General features: G+C 43.5%; 1 protein-coding gene across 1 annotated transcript in view; it reads left to right on the top strand.

The window, feature by feature from the left end:
- Positions 1 to 24,032, top strand: part of LOC128636624 (WD repeat-containing protein 62-like) — a 368,449-nt gene that overhangs the window by 265,745 nt on the left and 78,672 nt on the right. Inside the window, 2 exon segments of the mRNA XM_053689615.1 lie at positions 5,589 to 5,694; positions 20,909 to 20,969. Of these exon segments, the coding sequence (XP_053545590.1) occupies positions 5,589 to 5,694; positions 20,909 to 20,969 (167 nt within the window).

Below are 24,032 nucleotides of genomic sequence, written 5' to 3'. Positions count from 1 at the left end.
TGGCACACCATGTGACCGGGTGTGGAATCTGCAACTTCCTCTTTCTCGACCTGCGTTCGAAGGAGACGAAAGCTGTTTCTTGTAGTTTGGGTCATAGGAGGTGGTGAGTGCCCCGGGCCATTGGGATATTAAGGTGCCACCTATTTTTGATCAAGTCCGTAATAAAGGCTCGAGCTATGGAGGACTCTGTTAGAGGATACTCCCTCTTTATCCAAACCCATTAATTGTGTATATTTTGAGGAGGTTCCAGTCGAACCGCCTACTCAACTCTGTTCCACATGCTTTGACAATATTGCTATTTCCAAAAAGAATAAGATATTTAGTATGACTGAGCCATCCACCTCTGAGGTCTCCCCGCCCCGCGAGGTGCGTTCCCATCAATCATCTCTAATTACACAAGCAGTTCCCCAGGCCCTTATTAATCCTCCTGCGGGAGGGTTCCTTTGGCCTCCAGACTTCGCCGATCAATTACAGATGGATTTTTCTGCGGCCATTAATGCGATGCCTCGCCCTACTAAGCGCAAGCGGAAGATACGGCACTGCTATCCGTCTCAGGGGTCTTCGACTCCGCTGGATGTCTCGGACAGATTATGCCCTGAGGAAGACAACTCAGACTTATCGGAGGATGACGCTACTTGGTTGGAATCGGCTACGTCTAGGCCTCCGTCCGCGGAGGAGCCAGATTTCCTATTCAAGATGGAGCATTTGCACTTTCTGCTGAAAGAGGTGCTTGCTACGTTGGAGGTTCCGGAATCAAAACTACCGGAGGAGCCTTCGATCCCTAAACTGGATAGGGTTTATGAGGACAGGGTAGTGCCCCAGGCCTTCCCGGTTCCAGTCAAAATGGCTAACAGTATTAAGAATGAATGGGAGAAAAAGCTTTTCCCCGTTCCGGGCGCGCAACTTGAACTGTGGGGAACTGTCCCTAAGGTGGATGGTGCTATCTCCACGCTTGCTAAGAGAACGACTGTTCTGCTAGAGGATAGCTCCTCTTTCAAGGAACCCATGGATAAAAAGATGGAGTCCATGCTGCGGAAGATGTTCCAACTCACATGGTTTGTCTTTCAACCAGCGGCGGCTGGTGCGGCTACCTACTGGTGTGACGCCCTATCAGGTGGAGACTCCTCTCGATGAAATTCTAGAACGAATCAAGGCCTTAAGAGTGGCACATTCGTTCATTTGTGATGCTAACATGCAGATTATTCACCTGAATGCTAAGAGTCAGGTTTTTCTGTTTTAGCCCGCAGGGCTCTGTGGCTAAAGTCGTGTCTGCGGACATGATTTCTAAGTCTCGCTTGCTTTCCCTTCCATTCAAGGGGAAGGTTTTGTTTGGCCCAGGCCTGGAATCTATAATATCTACGGTCACAGGTGGCAAGGGTGCCTTCTTGCCTCAGGATAAGAAGGCTAAGCCTAGGGGTTCTACCTTTCGTCCCATTTGTGCGGACAAGTCTCAGCGCCAGCAGCCTGCCGTGAAGGCGAAGAAGTCCAAGGGATCTTGGAAGCCAGCTAACTCTTGGAACAAGTCCAAGCAGAATAGGAAGCCCGCCAAATCAAAGTCGGCATGAAGGGGCGGATCATGTAGAGGGCAGACTTTCTCTCTCTTTTTGCGGAAGCCTGGAGAAGAGACTTTATAGACCCCTTGGTTCTGGAGTTCGTATCCCAGGGTTACAGGATAGGTTTGAAGTCTTATCCGCCCAGAGGCAGATTCCTCCTGTCAAACATATCTTCAAGACCAGAAAAGAGAGATGCCTTCCTGGGGTGTGTGAGGGATCTCTCTGAATAACCGTCCCAGTCCCTCCGTCAGAAAGAGGCCTGGGGTATTATTTAAACCTTTTTGTGGTCCCAAAGAAGGGCATGTTCCGTCTAATTCTGGACCTAAAGGACCTAAACAAATTTTTCTCAGTTCCGTCTTTCAAGATGGAGACGATCAGGTAAATTTTGCCTCTGGTTCAAGAGGGGCAATTCATGACGACTATAGACCTGATGGACGCTTACCTTCACGTTCCAATCCACAAGGATCACTTCAGGCTTCTAAGATTCGCCTTCCCTGGACCAGCACTTCCAGTTTGTCGCCCTTCCATTTGGTCCAGCGACTGCCCCAAGAGTCTTCACAAAGATTCTGGGAGCTCTTCTCGCAATAGCGAGAGCCAAAGGAATTGCAGTGGCACCTTATCTGGACAATATCCTGGTCCAGGCTCCATCCTAGAGTCTTGCGGAAGATCACTCGAGAGCTCTTTTCCTTCGGTCCCACAGGTAGAAGATAAACGAAGGAAAGAGTTCATTGGTCCCCAGCAGGTTGGATTTCCTGGGTATGATAATAGATTCTACAGCCATGCAAGCTTGCGTCCAACTGTCTAGCTCTTCAGGCATCCTCTGGGGCATCTGTGGCCAGGTGTATGGAGGTGATCGGGCTCATGGTATCCAGCATAGATGTCATTCCATTTGCCAGGTTCCATCTCAGACCTCTTTAGCTGTGCATGTTGAGACAATGGAATATCGATCATTCAGATCTCTCCCAAAAGATATCTCCAAACAGACAGGTGAGGGAGTCCATATCTTGGTGGACCTGACCGAGGCAGTTGTCTCAGGGGACATCCTTTTTGAGACCATCCTGGGAGATTGTGACCATGGATGCAAGTCTATCTGGATGGGGAGCTGTTTGGGGTGCCAGAAGGGCACAGGGCAGATGGACTCGAGAATAATCGAGTCTACCGATAAATATTTGGAACTTCGAGCGATATTTAACGCACTGAGGGCTTGGCCCCTTCTGGGGTCGTCCCGATTCATCAGATTCCAGTCGGACAACATTACCTCCGTGGCTTACATAAGCCATCAGGATGGGTGAGAAGCTCCCTAGCCATGAGTGAAGTATCTCGGATTCTGTAGTGAGCGGAGATTCACAATTGTTCGCTCTCAGCGATCCACATTCTGGGTGTGGACAACTGGGAAGCGGATTTTCTGAGCAGACAGACGTTTCATCCAGGGGAATGGTCCCTCCATCCCAAGATGTTTGCAGCAATCTGCAGCAGATGGGGGAGGCCGGAGATAGATCTCATGGCGTCCAGACTCAATTACAAGCTACCCAGGTATGGGTCGCGATCCAGGGATCCCCAGGCGGAACTGATAGATGCCTTGGCGGTACCCTGGGACTTCAACCTAATTTACATATTTCCACTGTTACCTCTTCTACCTCTGGTAGTGGCCAGCATCATGTAGGAGCAAGCTTCGGCTATTCTTATTGCTCCGTCGTGGTCGCAGAGGATGTGGTTTGTGGATCTGGTGCCGATGTCGTCATATCCGCCGTGGAAGTTACCTAGTCGCAGGGATCTGCTGGTTCAAGGTCCCTATTTCTTCATCGAAATCTAGATTCTAGTCTTAGCCAAGAGAGGATTTTCGGAAAAAGTGATTGACACTCTCGTTCAGGCCAGGAAGCCGGTCACTCGACGCATCTACCACAAGGCGTGGAGGACCTACTTGTCCTGGTGTGAGGAACGAGGATATTCCCTGGCATAAGGTCAAGGTATCCAGGATCTTGGCCTTTCTCCAGGACGGTCTGGATAAGGGTCTTGCCGCTAGTTCCCTAAGAGGACAGATCTCGGCTTTATCTTTACTGTTGCATAATAAGCTTGCGGAGCTTCCTGACTTTCAGTCCTTTGTTCAGGCTCTGGTTAGGATCAGGCCTGTTTTCAGGAATCCGGCTCCTCCTTGGAGCTTAAACTTGGTTCTTAAGGTCTTGCAGAGGGCTCCGTTTGAGCCTATGCATGCACTTGACATTAAGGTTCTTTCATGGAAAGTCCTATTACTGGCTATTGCATCGGCGCGCAGAATCTGAGTTGGCAGCCTTGCAATGTTAGCCTCCCTATTTAGTTTTTTATGCTGATAAGGCTGTTCTGCGCACTGGATTGGGATTCCACCCCAAGGTGGTGTCGAGTCGTAACATCAATAAGGAAATAGTAGTGCCTCCTTTGTGTCCTAACCCTTCTTCTTCGAAGGAGAGCTTACTTAATAATCTGGACGTGGTTCGGGCGTTGAAGGCTACTAAGGAGTTCAGACAGACTTCGTCCTTATTTGCTGTGTATTCAGGGAAGCGCAGGGGACAAAGGGCCTCTGCCACTTCTCTATCTTTTTGGTTAAGGAGTATGATCCGTCTGGCCTATGAGACAGCGGGACACAAGCCTCCTCAGGGGATTACGGCTCACTCGACTAGAGCTGTGGCCTCTTCTTGGGCCTTTAAGAATCAGGCTTCTTTGGAGCAGATTTGTAAGGCGGCCACTTAGTCTTCCTTATATACTTTTGCAAAATTTATAAATTTTACGTTTTTGCTTCGGTGGAAGCAGCTTTTGGGAGAAAGGTTCTGCAGGCTGTGGTGCCCTCAGTATAGGGTCCGTCTCTTATTGCCCTCCCGTTTTTGTCATTCAGTGTCCTCTAGACCTTGGGTATTTGTTCCCACAGGTAATGAATGAAGCAGTGGACTCTCCACCCATTAAGATGAAACATAAATTATACTTACCTGATAATTTCATTTCCATCTGTGGGCGGAGAGTCCACTGCACCCGCCCGTTTCTCCAGTCGGTGGACCTAAATTTATTAATGATCTTCTGGCACTATTTATACCCTGATATTTCTCCTACTGTTCCTTGTTCCCTTGGCAGAATGACTGGGGGATGAGGGGAGTGGGGGAGGTATTTAAGCCTTTGGCTGGGGTGTCTTTGCCTCCTCCTGGTGGCCAGGTTCTTAATTCCCACAAGTAATGAATGAAGCAGTGGACTCTCCTCCTACAGATGGAAATTAAATTATCAGGTAAGCATAATTTATGTTTTGCCTATTCTCAGGCTAATCTTTACTTTGAATATATTAATTTCTCTAGTATTTATTTAGTGTTTAATGTCTATAGACTTCTATTTATTGGGCACACCACCTGTCTGATTTAAGTGACCACCTAGTTAAAACTAAAGACAATATGTAGCTAAAATTAGGTAAAGGTTTTTTCCCCCCAATGTTTGTTGCACAAATTATCATGAAATAAATTTGTTAAATTATGAAATTATTTTGTGATTTGGATAGCTTAAAGGGACACTCAAGTCAAAATGAAACTTTCATGATTCAGATAGAGCAGCAATTTTAAGCAACTTTCTAATTTACTCCTATTATAACATTTTCATCGTTCTCTTGTTATCTTTATTTGAAAAAGCAAGAATGTAAGCTTTTTGGTTCAGCACCTGGGTAGCGCTTTCTGATTGGTGCTGAACCAAAAATGGGCTGTCTCGTAAGCTTACATTTAAATAAAGATACTAAGAGAGCGAAGACAAATTGATAATACGAGTAAATTAGAAAGTTGCTTAAAATTGCTGCTCTGTCCAAATCATTAAAGTTTAATTTTGACTAGACTATCCCTTTAAGTGATATTTGTAAATATCTGGGGGGAATAAATATAATATTGCAAAGTATTATTCTGCCCCCACCCCCTGCTATTTTATAATTGCCTATGGCTGGAATTTATTTATTTTTGATCACTGATGATGCTTTAAATAGAACACCGCTGTTTGTTTTAGTGATTGTTTTATAATGTCATTTCTGTTCATTATTAGGTTTGTTAGTTCATCGGTTCCTCCTGAACCTCTGGTTCCGCCCTCAACAGACTCCCCTGCAGAAAATGCACAAGAAAAAATAAGCACATTAAAGAAACCAACTCAAGTAAGTCTGAGCACTGACTAGAAACTCTTAAAGGGACATTGCACTGTACCATCAAAAAGGAAACATTTGCAGAGATTAGATCCCCTCACCCAGGTATGCAGCTACAGTTTGGACATATTTTGTGCAGCTTTATACTAATGGCAGAAGATTGTTGAGTACATTAGTACAATGTCCTTTTATGTCAGCGAGTTAAAGGGATAGAAAGCCCCAACATTTGTTTCATGATTTGGATAGAACATACAATTTTAAACAACTTTCCAATTTACTTCTATTATCAAATTTGCTTCATTCTCTTGTTATCCTTTGCTGAAGGAACAGCAGTGCAATACTGGCAGCTAGCTGAACACATCCAGTTAGCCAATCACAAGAGACAAATATGTGCAGGCACCACCTGTTTATTTTTTTTATAATTCTGTTTGGGCCTAAGCTTTATTGTTTGACTTTTAAACAAAACAATAGACGATGGGATATGGCTGAGTGAATGCATATGTGTACATGATAGAGAATATCTTGTCTCATTATAGCCCTATAACATTGACAACACCACGCTTGTCGGTCTCAGCCGACCGGGGAGATTGACATCTCCTGCCCGCACGTGATTAGCTGTGCGTGGGCAGGGGGATGGGATTGCACACAAGCACAAAATATTGTTTGTGTGCAACGCTGAATTCCGGAGGCGGATAGAGGGTGTATGTGCGCCCCGGTCTGCCGCAGCTTGATAAATCAACCCCTTGATGAGGAGCCACCCATCTGCAGCTAGCTTCCCATACTACATTACTGATCTTGAGCCTATGTAGGTATGTTTGTTTCCAATGGCATGGAGAGTCCAGGATTTCATTCCAATTATAAGTGGGATATTCAACTCCTGGCCAGCAGGAGGAGACAAAGAGCACCCCAGCAGAGCTGTTAAAGGGACATGAAACCCAAATTTTTTTCTTTCCTGGTTTAGAAAGAGCATGCAATTTCTCTTGTTAAGTGTATCCAGTCCACGGATCATCCATTACTTATGGGATATTAACTCCTCCCCAACAGGAAGTGCAAGAGGATTCACCCAGCAGAGCTGCTATATAGCTCCTCCCCTAACTGCCATTACCAGTCATTCTCTTGCACCCAACGAATAGATAGGATGTGTGAGAGGACTTTGGTGATTATACTTAGTTTCATACCTTCAATCAAAAGTTTGTTATTTTATAATAGCACCGGAGTGTGTTATTCCTTCTCTGGTAGAATTTGAATCTAGCTGAGTTTTTCTATGATTTTAGCCGGAGTAGTTAAGATCATATTGCTGTTTCTCGGCCATCTGAGGAGAGGTAAACTTCAGATCAGGGGACAGCGGGCAGATTAATCTGCAAAGAGGTATGTAGCAGCTTATTATTTTCTGACAATGGAATTGATGAGAAAATTCTGCCATACCGATATAATGTAAACTCAGCCTTAAATGCAGTAGCAGCAACTGGTATCAGGCTGTCATGTATGTATATTTTACACTTCAGTATTCTGGGGAATGACACTTCACTGGAATTATACTGTATGCATAAAACTTTAGCCTAATTTGCAGGGACTAGCAACAGGCTTTTTAATAACACTCAATTTATTAATGTTAAACGTTTTTTGCTGGCATGTAAAATCGTTTAATTTTCTGAGGTACTGGGTGAAAAAATGTTTTGGGCACTATTTTTTTCCACTTGGCAGTCGTTTTATTTAATTTATGACAGTTTACTGATCTCTCTCACTGTTATGTGTGAGGGGGAGGGGCCTTTTTTGGCCCTTTTGCTACGCATCAAAAAATTCAGTCAGAAGTTTATTGTCTTCCCTGCATGATCCGGTTCATCTCTACAGAACTCAGGGGTCTTCAAAACTTGTTTTGAGGGAGGTAATCACTCACAGCAGAGCTGTGAGATTGTAGTTGACTGTGTTAAAAAAACGTTTATTTCTGTATTTTTTTTCTGCTATCAGGGTTAGTTATCCTTTGCTAATGGGAGCAATCCTTTGCTAAAATTGTGTTTTTTACAAAGATTTGATGCTAACTTTTCAGTTTATTAATTTTCAACTGTCATAACTTTTTCTGTGCTTCTTATAGGCACAGTACGTTTTCATATTATAGTAAATTACTTGAAAAGTATTTCCAAGTTGCTAGTTTATTTGCTAGTGTGTTAAACATGTCTGATTCAGAGGAAGATATCTGTGCTATATGTGCTAAAGCCAAAGTGGAGCCCAATAGAAATTTATGTACTAACTGTATTGATGCTACTTTAAATAAAAGTCAATCTGTACAAATTGAACATATTTCACCAAACAACGAGGGGAGAGTTATGCCGACTAACTCGCCTCACGTGTCAGTACCTGCATCTCCCGCTCGGGAGGTGCGTGATATTGTAGCGCCGAGTACATCTGGGCGGCCATTACAAATCACATTACAGGATATGGCTACTGTTATGACTGAAGTTTTGGCTAAATTACCAGAACTAAGAGGTAAGCGTGATCACTCTGGGGTGAGAACAGAGTGCGCTGATAATATTAGGGCCATGTCAGACACTGCGTCACAATTTGCAGAACATGAGGACGGAGAGCTTCATTCTGCGGGTGACGGTTCTGATCCAAACAAACTGGATTCAGATATTTCAAATTTTAAATTTAAGCTGGAAAACCTCCGTGTATTACTAGGGGAGGTGTTAGCGGCTCTGAATGATTGTAACACAGTTGCAATACCAGAGAAAATGTGTAGGTTGGATAAATATTTTGCGGTACCGGCGAGTACTGACGTTTTTCCTATACCTAAGAGACTTACTGAAATTGTTACTAAGGAGTGGGATAGACCCGGTGTGCCGTTCTCACCCCCTCCGATATTTAGAAAGATGTTTCCAATAGACGCCACCACACGGGACTTATGGCAAACGGTCCCTAAGGTGGAGGGAGCAGTTTCTACTTTAGCTAAGCGTACCACTATCCCGGTGGAGGATAGCTGTGCCTTTTCAGATCCAATGGATAATAAGTTAGAGGGTTACCTTAAGAAAATGTTTGTTCAACAAGGTTTTATATTGCAACCTCTTGCATGCATTGCGCCTGTCACGGCTGCAGCAGCATTTTGGTTTGAGTCTCTGGAAGAGACACTTGAATCAGCTCCATTAGATGAGATTACACACAAGCTTAAAGCCATTAAGTTAGCTAACTCATTTATTTCAGATGCCGTAGTACATTTAACTAAACTTACGGCTAAGAATTCCGGATTCGCCATTCAGGCACGCAGAGCACTGTGGCTAAAATCCTGGTCAGCTGACGTTACTTCTAAATCTAAATTGCTTAATATACCTTTCAAAGGGCAGACCTTATTCGGGCCCGGGTTGAAAGAAATTATCGCTGACATTACAGGAGGTAAAGGCCATGCCCTGCCTCAAGACAGAGCCAAACCTAAGGCTAGACAGTCTAATTTTCGTTCCTTTCGTAATTTCAAAGCAGGAGCAGCATCAACTTCCTCTGCACCAAAACAGGAAGGAGCTGTTGCTCGCTACAGACAAGGCTGGAGACCTAACCAGTCCTGGAACAAGGGCAAGCAGGACAGGAAACCTGCTGCTGCCCCTAAGACAGCATGAATCGAGGGCCCCCGATCCGGGAACGGATCTAGTGGGGGGCAGACTTTCTCTCTTCGCCCAGGCTTGGGCAAGAGATGTCCAGGATCCCTGGGCGTTAGAGATCATATCTCAGGGATACCTTCTAGACTTCAAATTCTCTCCCCAAAGAGGGAGATTTCATCTGTCAAGGTTGTCAACAAACCAAATAAAGAAAGAGGCGTTTCTACGCTGCGTACAAGATCTTTTATTAATGGGAGTGATCCATCCGGTTCCGCGGTCGGAACAAGGACAAGGGTTTTACTCAAATCTGTTTGTGGTTCCCAAAAAAGAGGGAACTTTCAGGCCAATCTTGGATTTAAAGATCCTAAACAAATTCCTAAGAGTTCCATCGTTCAAAATGGAAACTATTCGGACAATTTTACCCATGATCCAAAAGGGTCAGTACATGACCACAGTGGATTTAAAGGATGCTTACCTTCACATACCGATTCACAAAGATCATTACCGGTATCTAAGGTTTGCCTTTCTAGACAGGCATTACCAGTTTGTAGCTCTTCCATTCGGATTGGCTACGGCTCCGAGAATCTTCACAAAGGTTCTGGGTGCTCTTCTGGCGGTACTAAGACCGCGAGGAATTGCGGTAGCTCCGTACCTAGACGACATTCTGATACAAGCTTCAAACTTTCAAACTGCCAAGTCTCATACAGAGTTAGTACTGGCATTTCTAAGGTCGCATGGATGGAAGGTGAACGAAAAGAAGAGTTCTCTCTTTCCACTCACAAGAGTTCCCTTCTTGGGGACTCTTATAGATTCTGTAGAAATGAAGATTTACCTGACAGAAGACAGGTTAACAAAGCTTCAAAATGCATGCCGTGTCCTTCATTCCATTCAACACCCGTCAGTAGCTCAATGCATGGAGGTTTTCGGCTTAATGGTAGCAGCAATGGACATAGTACCCTTTGCACGCCTACATCTCAGACCGCTGCAATTGTGCATGCTAAGTCAGTGGAATGGGGATTACTCAGACTTGTCCCCTACTCTGAATCTGGATCAAGAGACCAGAAATTCTCTTCTATGGTGGCTTTCTCGGCCACATCTGTCCAGGGGGATGCCATTCAGCAGGCCGGACTGGACAATTGTAACAACAGACGCCAGCCTACTAGGTTGGGGCACTGTCTGGAATTCTCTGAAGGCTCAGGGACAATGGAATCAGGAGGAGAGTCTCCTACCAATAAACATTCTGGAATTGAGAGCAGTTCTCAATGCCCTTCTGGCTTGGCCCCAGTTAACAACTCGGGGGTTCATCAGGTTTCAGTCGGACAACATCACGACTGTAGCTTACATCAACCATCAGGGAGGGACAAGAAGCTCCCTAGCAATGATGGAAGTATCAAAGATAATTCGCTGGGCAGAGTCTCACTCTTGCCACCTGTCAGCAATCCACATCCCGGGAGTGGAGAACTGGGAGGCGGATTTCTTAAGTCGTCAGACTTTTCATCCGGGGGAGTGGGAACTTCATCCGGAGGTCTTTGCCCAAATACTTCGACGTTGGGGCAAACCAGAGATAGATCTCATGGCGTCTCGACAGAACGCCAAGCTTCCTCGTTACGGGTCCAGATCCAGGGATCCGGGAGCGGTTCTGATAGATGCTTTGACAGCACCTTGGACCTTCGGGATGGCTTATGTGTTTCCACCCTTCCCGATGCTTCCTCGATTGATTGCCAGAATCAAACAGGAGAGAGCATCAGTGATTCTAATAGCGCCTGCATGGCCACGCAGGACTTGGTATGCAGATCTAGTGGACATGTCATCCTGTCCACCTTGGTCGCTACCTCTGAAACAGGACCTTCTGATCCAGGGTCCCTTCAAACATCAAAATCTAATTTCTCTGAAGCTGACTGCTTGGAAATTGAACGCTTGATTTTATCAAAACGTGTTTTTTCTGAGTCAGTTATTGATACCTTAATACAGGCTAGGAAGCCTGTTACCAGAAAGATTTACCATAAGATATGGCGCAAATACTTATATTGGTGCGAATCCAAGAGTTACTCATGGAGTAAGGTTAGGATTCCGAGGATATTGTCTTTTCTACAAGAAGGTTTAGAAAAGGGTTTATCCGCTAGTTCCTTAAAGGGACAGATTTCAGCTCTGTCCATTCTTTTACACAAACGTCTGTCAGAAGTTCCGGACGTTCAAGCTTTTTGTCAGGCTTTAGCTAGGATCAAGCCTGTGTTTAAAACTGTTGCTCCACCATGGAGTTTGAACTTAGTTCTTAATGTTTTACAGGGGGTTCCGTTTGAACCCCTTCATTCCATTGATATCAAGTTGTTATCTTGGAAAGTTCTGTTTTTAATGGCGATTTCCTCGGCTCGAAGAGTCTCTGAGTTATCTGCCTTACATTGTGATTCTCCTTATCTGATTTTTCATTCAGACAAGGTAGTTCTGCGTACTAAACTTGGGTTCCTACCTAAGGTGGTCACTAACAGGAATATCAATCAAGAGATTGTGGTTCCATCTTTGTGTCCTAATCCTTCTTTGAAAAAGGAACGTCTGCTACACAATCTAGATGTAGTCCGTGCCCTGAAATTTTATCTACAGGCAACTAAGGATTTTCGACAAACGTCTTCCCTGTTTGTCGTTTATTCTGGTCAGAGGAGAGGTCAAAAAGCTTCGGCTACCTCTCTCTCCTTTTGGCTTCGTAGCATAATACGGTTAGCCTATGAGACTGCTGGACAGCAGCCTCCTGAAAGAATTACAGCACATTCTACTAGAGCTGTGGCTTCCACTTGGGCCTTTAAGAATGAGGCTTCTGTTGAACAGATTTGCAAGGCTGCAACTTGGTCTTCTCTTCATACTTTTTCCAAATTTTACAAATTTGACACTTTTGCTTCTTCGGAGGCTGTTTTTGGGAGAAAGGTTCTTCAGGCAGTATAAAGAGCCTGCCTGTCCCTCCCGTCATCCGTGTACTTTAGCTTTGGTATTGGTATCCCATAAGTAATGGATGATCCGTGGACTGGATACACTTAACAAGAGAAAACATAATTTATGCTTACCTGATAAATTTATTTCTCTTGTAGTGTATCCAGTCCACGGCCCGCCCTGTCACTTTAAGGCAGGTAATTTTTCCATTAAACTACAGTCACCACTGCACCCTATGGTTTTCCTTTCTCTGCATGTTTTCGGTCGAATGACTGGTAATGGCAGTTAGGGGAGGAGCTATATAGCAGCTCTGCTGGGTGAATCCTCTTGCACTTCCTGTTGGGGAGGAGTTAATATCCCATAAGTAATGGATGATCCGTGGACTGGATACACTACAAGAGAAATAAATTTATCAGGTAAGCATAAATTATGTTTTTAAACAACTTTCTAATTTACTTCTATTATCTAATTTGCGTCATTCTCTAGATATACTTTGCTGAAAAGCATATCTAGATAGGCTCAGTAGCTGCTGATTGGTTGCTGCACATAGATGCCTTGTGTGATTGGTTCACCATGTGCATTGCTGTTTCTTCAATAAAAGATATCTAAAGAATGAAGCAAATTAGATAATAGAAGTAAATTGGAATGTTGTTTAAAATTGCATTCTCTACTTAAATCATGAAAGAAAAATTTGGGGTTTAGTGTCCCTTTAAGTGTCACTTCCCTTACCCATAATCCCCAGTCATTCTTTGTCTTGATCATCGGGAGGATGTGCAAAGATGAGTGTTTGAAGATATATAATCCTTTAATTTGTACTTTTCCCTGCAAGCAAGGATTGGGGTTATGCTGTGTCCATGTTAATCTCTTTAGTAAGAGTAATGGTAGCATTTAGAAGTTTGAAGACGGCGAGGTGGTCTTTGCCTACCTTCCAACATTTATGCTACCCCTATATAGAAAACCATGGTTGGTTACTCTGTTTTTTCTTTATCTCCAGGTTCCTGTCAGAGGTCTGCTGAATCTGTCACACCGTGGATTCCATACCTACCCCACTGCTGAGGCTCCAAGGTAAGCGCTTATTTCCTTAATGTGATTAGAAGGCCAAGCACATTAGGGGTAATACCTGCCTTCCTTTATTTCTAGGAGCCTGGGTATGGTTTTTATGATAATCAGGAGGTATGTGGGGTTTTTAGGAAAGTCCCAGACCTCAGGCATAAAGTGCGCTCTAGTAGCATGCAATAATCTACCCTGCTGCCCATACTATGTCCGCCTAGAGGCTCTGAGAGCAGAGCGGTTTTGGTTAGGGCTGGGACTCTTAGTCTCTTGTGGTAGGGAACAGGCGGTGTTACAGAACGGCTCTTGTCAGAATATTTCTGAATTGCCGTGTCCCTATTTATCTTCTACAGAGAGGTGTGTGTGATAGCGGTGTCCCTATATACATGAGGGGTCTCTGTGAGGAGTGGGAAGAGCAGCCTATCTGTCATGTCATATATGGAGTTCTGAAAAGGGACATTTCTACTATTGTCCATTATGACGCTCCGCTTTTATCAAGGGTCGGATCAGCTGCCGATGTAATGTTACACAGTGGGGAGCTTTTGTATATTTCAGGTTCGATGCCTGACTGTTGATGATAGGGACGGTTCTACTCAGTCCCTTAGATACCGGGTGCCTAACTGCCCTGCGGGGGTAAGTGGATTATTCCTTTCCCGCTGCAGGACATTTGTTTTGGCTCGTTTTTTCACTGCAGTGGCGTCTTCCTATAACGGACGTTCTGCAGTGTATGCGCTGTGACTTCTCTAGTGCAGTGCCCGGATTGAGGAAGTTAAAAGCTTGTTTCCTTTTAGATTTTGTGGTCTGTGAAATGGAAATCACTTCATAAGAGATGGATCTAGGGGATCCAGAGGGATTCCTTTATATCCAGGGGCAAGCACTGTTTCCTGTGAGTTTTTGAGTAGTTTTTAACAGCCTACGTAGCCCATAGAGTGAAAATGTATCTATTTATAGTCAGTGGCTGCTTCATTCTTTCATACTATACTTAATGCAATAAGTGTGTGCAAGGGCTCTTGCGTTTGCAAAGCTCATAGTACACTGTATAGATGTATCTGTCATACAGTCAGAGGCTGCTTCATTACATTTATGCCTTACTTAATACAATAATAAGTGTTTACAAGAGCTCTTGCATCTGTGTAGCCCATAGTAGACTGTTTAAATGTAACTGTCTTAAAGTCAGAGGCTGCTTCATTACATTTATGCTTTTCTTAATGCTATAAGTGTTTCTCTTGTAAGGTGTATCCAGTCCACGGATCATCCATTACTTGTGGGATATTCTCATTCCCAACAGGAAGTTTGCAAGAGGATCACCCACAGCAGAGCTGTCTATATAGCTCCTCCCCTAACTGCCACCTCCAGTCATTCTCTTGCAACTCTCGACAAGCATGGAAGCAGTAAGAGAGATGTGGTGAACCTCTTCATTCCATAGATATCAAACTTCTATCTTGGAAAGTTCTATTTTTGGTAGCTATTCCTGGGCTCGTAGAGTTTCCCAGTTATCTGCCTTACAATGTGATTCTCCTTATCTGATCTTCCATGCAGATAAGGTAGTTCTGCGTACCAAACCTGGGTTTTTACCTAAGGTGGTATCTAATAAGAATATCAATCAGGAGATTGTTGTTCCGTCATTGTGTCCTAATCCTTCTTCAAAGAAGGAACGTCTATTACACAATCTTGACGTGGTTCGTGCTTTAAAGTATTATTTACAAGCTACTAAAGATTTTCGTCAAACATCTGCTTTGTTTGTTGTCTACTCTGGACAGAGGAAAGGCCAAAAGGCTTCTGCTACCTCTCTTTCGCTTTGGCTAAGAAGTATAATACGTTTGGCTTATGAGACTGCTGGCCAGCAGCCTCCTGAAAGGATTACAGCTCATTCTACTAGAGCTGTGGCTTCCACATGGGCCTTTAAAAATGAGGCTTCTGTTGAACAGATTTGCAAGGCGGCGACTTGGTCTTCGCTTCATACTTTTTCAAAATTTTATAAATTTGACACTTTTGCTTCTTCGGAGGTTATTTTTGGGAGAAAGTTTTTACAGGCAGTGGTACCTTCCGTTTAAGTACCTGCCTTGTCCCTCCCTTCATCCATGTACTTTAGCTTTGGTATTGGTATCCCACAAGTAATGGATGATCCGTGGACTGGATACACCTTACAAGAGAAAACATAATTTATGCTTACCTGATAAATTTATTTCTCTTGTGGTGTATCCAGTCCACGGCCCGCCCTGTCATTTTAAGGCAGGTATTTTGTAAAACTACAGTCACCACTGCACCCTATAGTTTCTCCTTTCTCTTGCTTGTCTTCGGTCGAATGACTGGAGGTGGCAGTTAGGGGAGGAGCTATATAGACAGCTCTGCTGTGGGTGATCCTCTTGCAACTTCCTGTTGGGAATGAGAATATCCCACAAGTAATGGATGATCCGTGGACTGGATACACCACAAGAGAAATAAATTTATCGGGTAAGCATAAATTATGTTTTTTAAGGGCTCTTGCGTCTGCGTAGCCCATAGTACTCTGTATAGAGGTAACTGACATATAGTCAGAGGATAAATGTGTATAGAAAAATGTTAGTAGGGGCGGAGCCTGTAGCTGAAGAAGCAAGTCGCATACTAAAGAGGCTCCTGACTTTATTTTGCTTTTAATTAAAATAATCTAATTTTCTAGAAAGATTTACGATGGGATCCTAAAGATAATTGCACCCTGGGACTTAAGCTGGGGACCTAACGATTACAAGTTTGAAGCATTCGTCTGTGCTGAAGGTCTCATCAATAACATGGAGAGAGCCATCATTTCTGAGATTCAAGCCTTGTTTGCGAAGTATGAGCTGCTGATACTCAATAGATTTGATTCCCTAATAACAGCTGTAGAAGCGGAGTACACCGATGCAAAGCGACCTGAGCCTGCTGTGAAGGAGGAGGCAAGCTCCAGAGTGCAGCTCGACATCATGCAGCTAAACATGGAGGATACTCCTGATCTGCCTACCTACCCTCAGGAAAAGCGATCGCAGGCTGAAGCTGAGGAGGATAGTTTCGGCAGTGCTAGTGGATCACCTGATGGGCTGCATCGTGTCTTACGGGCACTCAAGAACAGTGCCTATGTGAACAAAGAAGCCCCCACTTATGGCTGTGAGGTAGCGGAAGCAGATTCTGTTACTGGTTGAGATGTGGGTTGGTGTGTGGCCAGCTCCCGCGGACATGACACTGCCGGTATGAGTAAGGTGATAGTGGTCTGCCACCAATCTACTGACCTGAAACCCTTCTTGGACTGGGACCGGGAGACGCGTCCCGCAGCCGCTCTAAACCTGGACATAGCCCTGCAGCTCAGGATCTTACTGTTTGAGGGCACTTGGCTGTCTGACACTCATGAATCAGTTGGAGTCGGGTGAGGTTTTGGACACAAACGGGGATGCGGTCTGCTCAGGACTAGTATCACTTTCAGTCCCTAATGTTTACCCTGCATTGAGCCTTGAACACTGTTACCTCAGGGCAAGCTATTTTAGTTGAAGTGGAGGATTTTGCTCTCATAAGTGAAAAATGTCTGAGACAGGGTGGATCCCTACAATGTTACCTCTTTTGTATCCCCGCTTTTGGTATATATAGAATGGGTTTGTAGTGAGTGGGGTAGTGGTTGTACCTATGTGTGGGGAATCTGTTTGTATGAAGCCACGCGGTCTGAACTTAGATGGGCTCCCTCTACATTTCAGGGTTGGAAATTCATATTATACTTTTTACCTCATTCAATAAGCGTATGTTTAAACATTCTATAATAGTACTGAACTGTACAGGTCTGTGCAACTTAAACCTCCGATTTTATCATATATGTATTGGGATAGGGGTGGGGAGTCAGAGACTGACAGGACTCACATATTAACTGTGCGCCATTTACTAATTTGTACTATAAGTTTATTATTTAGTTGAGGTATTTTCTGACTCCTTGATCCTCTTCATTAATAAGTTTCTGAAGTGGAAAATAATATTCTCAATCTGTTGCTCCCCCGCCCCCCCCCCTTTCCCCTTCCCTCCAGTGTTTAAATGTATGATAGATATACACCTGCTGCCTCCCTAACATGAGAGTATTCGATGGAAGACAGTAACCAGTATATGGGTCATGGTATACTATCTCAGCCTAGATGAGAGTTCATGATACAAGTTATGTCCTATAAATGCAACCTGCTTGGTTTGATGAGTGAAATCCGTGTGGGAGTGATATGCCTCATACAACACTCAAAATAAAGATGTACACATGCATGCCACTCATCTCAATCTAATACCTCATATGAGCTTTTTTTTATATATCTTTTAGTCTGTTTCCCATTGTGGGGTTATGTTTGAGTAACATAGATATTGACGGCAGATAAGAGCCATAGGCCCAGCAAGTCTGCCCGACCTTACCTAACAGTATAAACTTATCTAGTTCGTAGGATAGCCTTTTGCTTGTCCCATGCATTTTTAAAGTCCCCCACAGTGTTTGTTGCTACTACCTCTTGAGGAAGTTTATTCCATAAATCAATCACTCTTTCTGTAATGAAGTGCTTCCTCAAATTACTCCTGAATCTACTACCCTTTAGCTTGAGCTCATGACCCCTTGTTCTTGAATTTTCCATTTTATGTAAAATACCCACAGCCTCAGTTTTACTAAACCCTTTAATGTACTTGAAAGTTGCTATCATATCACCTCTTTCCCTTCTCTCCTCTAAGCTATACATATTTAGGTCATTGAGCCTATCCTGGTAAGTTTTATTTTTTAGACCATGTAACTTGTGTCTTTTAGACCAGGTAACTTGTGTCTTGCTACCTATACTCTGGTTTAAAATGAGGAGTTACAAAACCAACTATATTGGAGTAAATTATATTTCATGGAGCTTGACCTAGAGAGAAGCAGTTAATACTAGGGGATCCATATGGCTTTTGGCTAAAGTGCAGAGGTCTCTAGGTATGCAGGGCTACACTAGATATTAATCTTACGTGTTACTTGAGGCTCAGTATGCTCTTGAGTAAAATCATTAGCAAGGTCAAGAGTACCTATAGGGGGTGTGAATATACTCTCCTATGGTTCCTGAATATCTCTCTATACCCCCTCTATTTGATTACAGTCATAGTGGTATCTAAGCCAACAACGCAGGAGTGCATTATTACATGAATATCCCCTTCCCCCCCCCCCCCCCCCTAAATTCTTATGCGGTAAAGGTTGAATACCTTCCCCTCCGCATTCCTGTTTGGCAGAGTTATGTAGCCTCTGCCCAGCCTGAAGAGCCGGGATAGGTTCTTTAGGTCCTAGTAATTGAAAGATTCTTTTCTATTTTAATTAACCTCTAACCTGAAGTTGATTTAACATATGTTTGTTTACTGGTTTTCTTTATGTGACTTAGACTGAACTTGTTATTTCTCGCGCTCACATCTGACCAACCTGTATTTACATATTGTTTATATTCCATACATGTCACTGTGTTATATCATGCAATCTTTAATATTTTTGAAGCTGTCTAAACAGGTTTAGTTCAAGTTTGCAGTTTTCTTAACTCTTTATATGGTATTTCTCTATTAATGATGTGTCTTCAACTATACTCTAGTTGTCAGATCCCTGGGTGGATCTCTGTCGCATTGATAACACTATGCAGATATAGTAATAAAATGAGGTGCAATGTTGAAGGGTAATGTTTTGACCCGGATAGATGAGATGTGATTTCCTACTAACTGGCGTATTGCTTTATGTAACCAATGTCTCTTGTATTATTGTACTTGTGATATTGCCCTTCATTTTGTATTTGTTTTGTGCCTGTTTTGATTGCCTCAATAAAAATACTTTTAAAAAAAATAAAACATATATGTTAATAAGTACTGCGCTGTTCAAAAAATATAGATATCAAACCCTTCTAAAAACACACCTTCCTCCAAAGTATGTTATATATTTAAAGAACAAATTGAATGTAGTATTTAGAGGGCGCTAGGAGAAGCTAAAGATATCTTAATATGCTACCTAAGATAGGTGTTAAAGAGAATTAGCCTTATTGAGACCGATTGTCTGTACGTATATTTATATAGACTAAACCACAAATTCAATACCTAAGGATTTCTAAATGATGACTATAGATCTAAAGTCATCATTTAGAAATCCTTAGGTATTGAATTTGTGGTTTAGTCTATATAAATATACGTACAGACAATAGGGCTGGTGAAGATGTCATCCTTTCCCCCCTGTGGAAATTACCTAAGGAAGGACCTTCTGCTTCAGGGTCCTTTTCCTACATCCAAACCTAGATTCTCTGAAAATGACTGCTTGGAGATTGATCACCTAGTCTTTTCTAGACAAGGTTTTTCCGTATGATTGATATGATTTAGGCTCGTAAGCCGGTAACTGGCAAGATTTACCAAACAGTGTGGCAAACGTACCTTTTTGAATCTAAGGGTTTCCCTTGGAGACAGGTGAGGGTTCCCCGATTTTTGTCTTTTCTTCAGGATGGTCTGGAGAAAGGTTGATCAGTCAGCACTCTGAGGGGTCAGATTTCTGCACTGGCTATTCTTTTGCCTAACGTCTGGCAGATCTGCCAGAGGTTCAATTTTTTATGCAGGCCTTGGTCAGAATCAGGCCTGTGTTTAGTCCTGTTGCTCCCCCTTGGGGTCTTAATCTTCGTAAACTTCTGCTGGATGTTGTGTGTGCTCAAAGATTTTTACTTTCAAGCACCTTAAGATTTTTGACAATCACCTGCCCTGTTCGTTGTTTTCTCTGGTAGCGTAAGGGTCAGAAGGTCACTTCTACTACTCTTTCTCTCTGGTTGAGAAGTGTTATCCGGTTAGCTTATATGAGAGTTGGACAACAGCCTCCTGAGAGACTTACTGCTCATTCCACTAGGGCTGTCTCTTCATCCTCGGCTTTCAAGAGTGAAGCTTCTGTGGAGCAGATCCGCAAGGCGACCACATAGTCCTCATTGCATACTTTTTCCAAAATCTTCAAATTTGATACTTTTGCCTCGGCTGAGGCTTCCTTAGGGAGAAAGGTTCTTCAAGTGGTGGTGCCTTCTGTTTAGGTTCGCCTATCTTGTTCTCCCTCCCTTTCATTCTGAGTCCTCTAGCTTGGGTATTCGTTCCCACTAGTAATTTGAATTAAATTGTGGACTCTCCATGCCATTGGAAAGAAAACAAAATTTATGCTTACCTGATAAATTTCTTTCTTTCCTGGCATTGAGAGTCCACAACCCGCCCCCTTAATTTAATTTTAAGACTGCAGTTTTTTGTATAAACCTCAGGCACTTCTATACCCTTGTGTTAACTTTTTTCCATTTTTCCTTCGGCCGAATGACTGGAAATAATGGGTAAGGGAAGGGACACTTAACAGCTCTGCCGGGGTGCTCTTTGCCTCCTCCTGCTGGTCAGGAGTTGAATATCCCACTAGTAATTGGAATGAAATCATGGACTCTCCATGCCAGGAAAGAAAGAAATTTATGAGGTAAGAATAAATTTTGTTTTTTCAACAAAAGATTACAAGAGAATGAAGCTAATTAGATAATAGAAGTAAATTGGAACGTTATTTAAAACTGCATGCTTTATGTTTGAATCATGAAAGTTTAATGTTGACTTTACTGTCCCTTTAAAGGGGCATGGAACTCCATATAATTACTTTATTATGTAATCCGTTCTAAATATTCTGCAATAGGGTTGTGAATAAATTGTCCTTTCTTTTATAGAAATCAGCTGACGAGCTAATACCTGAGGGACCTGAGAAGAAGAGGTCTTCTAAGCGAGATGGTAACCACATATTCTTTTTACCTGCTTTTTGCTGTGCAGTGTCACAGGAATAAAAATTGAATGTGATAAATGCTTTTCATCTTCACAATTTTTTTTAAGGGCAGTCTGCAGAGGCCTAGATACAAGGTAATTGGAGGTAAAAAAATATATTAATATAACTGTGTTGGTTATGCAAAACTGGGGAATTGAGTAATCGTGAAACTAATAAATGTATCACATAAGCATACACTTTGTTTTTAGATGCTTGTGAAATGGTTAAAGTGAATATAAATTTTGATGATACAGTGCCCGTTTTTAAAAAAAAAAAATCAATTAAAAACAGGAGCACTTTAAAAAAAAAAAAAAAATTTACATTTCACTCGTGTTGTGAAAATACTTACCTTTTAATCCTGACAGCCGCTCCAGCTTCCCCCGGTCGTCGCAAGCCTCTTCCTACGTCATAAATGACGGATCAGTCATCCTCCAATCACGGCTTTCACCCCTGGGGGAATCAGTGTCTGATTCAACACCATGATTGGAGGAAGCCGGATTCCTCATTTTAGACCCAGGAAGAGGCTTTACGACGGGCGAAGGAAGCGATGCAGCGGCTGCGAAGATTAAGAATTTTGACAACACAAGTGAAATGTAAATTTTTATGAATTAAAGTGCCCCTGATTTTAATCGAATTTTTAAAAAACGGGCACTTTATCATCAAAATTTACATTCACTTTAATTATTGTAAAACAGATGTTTAAATAACTATATCTATGTCTGGCTGTCTATAAATATATTCTACCATAGAACATTTACTATAGTGCATAGTAATTTAGCAGGTTCATAAAATCCTAGAAATGTGAATAAAGTGACCAATATTTATTTAACCAGTTAAACTATCTTAATGGGAGGAGAGTCCACTGCTTCATTCATTACTTGTGGGAATTAAGAACCTGGCCACCAGGAGGAGGCAAAGACACCCCAGCCAAAGCCTTAAATACCTCCCCCACTCCCCTCATCCCCCAGTCATTCTTTGCCTTTCGTCACAGGAGGTTGGCAGAGAAGTTATGGACGATTCGGAGTAGTCTCTTATGGAGGGTAGTACTCTTCGAATTGGGACTGGAGTTTCAAGTAGCCCTGTCAGCCTCTCAGTGAGAGCATGGGTGAATGTTAGAGTCCGGAGATGCAGGGAGAGTTTTTCTGCGAACCCATCCTGACTCAGTTTAACAGCTCCATTAGCAATCAGCGTTGACGAGTTTTGCTGCCTGCTTTTCTTCTCCATGTCAGGGGCGATGATACTACCCTGTCGCAATTGAATGGCCGTGTTCCTGTTCCACGGCTTTGATTCTGGTAAGATCGTTTCATTTATATATATTTGATGACGTAAGAAGACAGGGTCACAGTGTGGCTCATTTTATCTTTATAGAATCTAGGGTAATACCCTCGGTAGGGGGTTATTGAACAGGGGGGATTTTATTATACATATTGTTTATTGTGTTTTTTACTGCGTTTGTGTGAGATGAGGCTCTGTCAGTGTGAAACACAGTTAATTAGAGAGAGATTGAGGCAGTCTTTTTTGGCGCATCTCTCTCAAGTGCAGGGGCGGTCCTGCATGGCACTCTATGTGACCGGGTGGGGCCTCTACGACTTCCTCTTTCTCGACCTGCATTCGGAGGAGACGAAAGCTGTTTCTTGTAGTCCAGGTCACAAGAAGTGGTGAGTGCCCCGTCCATTGGGATATAAAGGTGCCATTTATATTTTTGATCAAGTCCTTAATAAAGGCGCAAGCTATGGAGGACTCAGATGTTGGAGGATACTCCCTCTTTATCTAAACCCATTAACTGTGTATATTGTAAGGAGGTTCCAGTTGAACCGCCTACGCAACTCTGTTCCACATGCTTTGACAATATTGCTATTTCCAAAAAGCATAAAGTATTTAGTACGACTGAGCCGTCCACCTCTGAGGGTTCTCCACCCCGCAAGGTGCATTCCATGCGATCATCTCCAATTACACAAGCAGTTCCCCAGGGCCTTACTAATCCTCCTGCGGGAGGGGACCTTTGGCCTCCAGACTTCGCCGATCCATTACAGACAGCGGTTTCTGTGGCCTTTAATGTGATGCCTCGCCCTACTAAGCACAAGCGGAAGGTACGGCACTGCTATCCGTCTCAGGGGCCTTCGACTCCGCTGGATGTCTGACAGACTATCCGCTGAGGAGGACAACTCCGACTTATGGGAGGATGACGCTTCTGGGTCGGAATCGGCTACTTCTAAGCCTCCGTCCGCGGAGGAGCCAGATTTTAAATTTAAGATGGAGCATTTGCGCTTTCTGCTGAAAGAGGTGCTTGCTATGTTAGAGGTTCCGGAACCAAAACTACCAGAGGAACAAGAAGCTCCCTAGCCATGAGGGAAGTATCTCGGATTCTGGAATGGGCGGAAACTCACAATTGTTCGCTCTCAGCGATCCACATTTCGGATGTGGACAACTGGGAAGCAGATTTTCTGAGCAGACAGATATTTCATCCAGGGGAATGGACCCTCCATCCCGAGATGTTCGTGGAGATCTGCAGCAGATGGGGGACCCCGGAGATAGATCTCATGTCGTCCAGATTCAATTGCAAGCTACCCATATATGGGTCGCGATTCAGGGATCACCAGGCGGAACTGATAGATGCCTTGGCAGTACCCTGGGACTTAAACGTAATTTACAGATTTCTACTGTTGCCTCTTCTACCTCGGGTAGTGGCCCGCATCAAGCAGGAGCAAGCTTCGGCTATTCTGATTGCTCCGTCATGGAGGAGGATGTGGTTTGCGGATCTGGCGGGGATGTCATCTCTGCCGTGGAAGTTACCTTGTCGTAGGGATCTGCTGGTTCAAGGTCCCTTTATACATCAAAATATCGATTCTCTGAGGCTGACTGCGTGGAGATTGAACGACTAGTCTTAGCCAAGAGAGGATTTCCGGAAAAAGTGATTGACGCTCTCATTCAGGCCAGGAAGCCAGTCACTCGACGTATCTACCACAAGGTGTGGGGGGCCTACTTGTCCTGGTGTGAGGAACGAGGATATCCCTGGCATAAGGTCAAGGTAT

This window comes from Bombina bombina, chromosome 7, assembly GCF_027579735.1.
Source record: "Bombina bombina isolate aBomBom1 chromosome 7, aBomBom1.pri, whole genome shotgun sequence".
NCBI lineage: Eukaryota > Metazoa > Chordata > Amphibia > Anura > Bombinatoridae > Bombina > Bombina bombina.
Note: the sequence above shows the minus strand (reverse complement) of the source record. Positions and strands in the feature narration are given on the sequence as shown.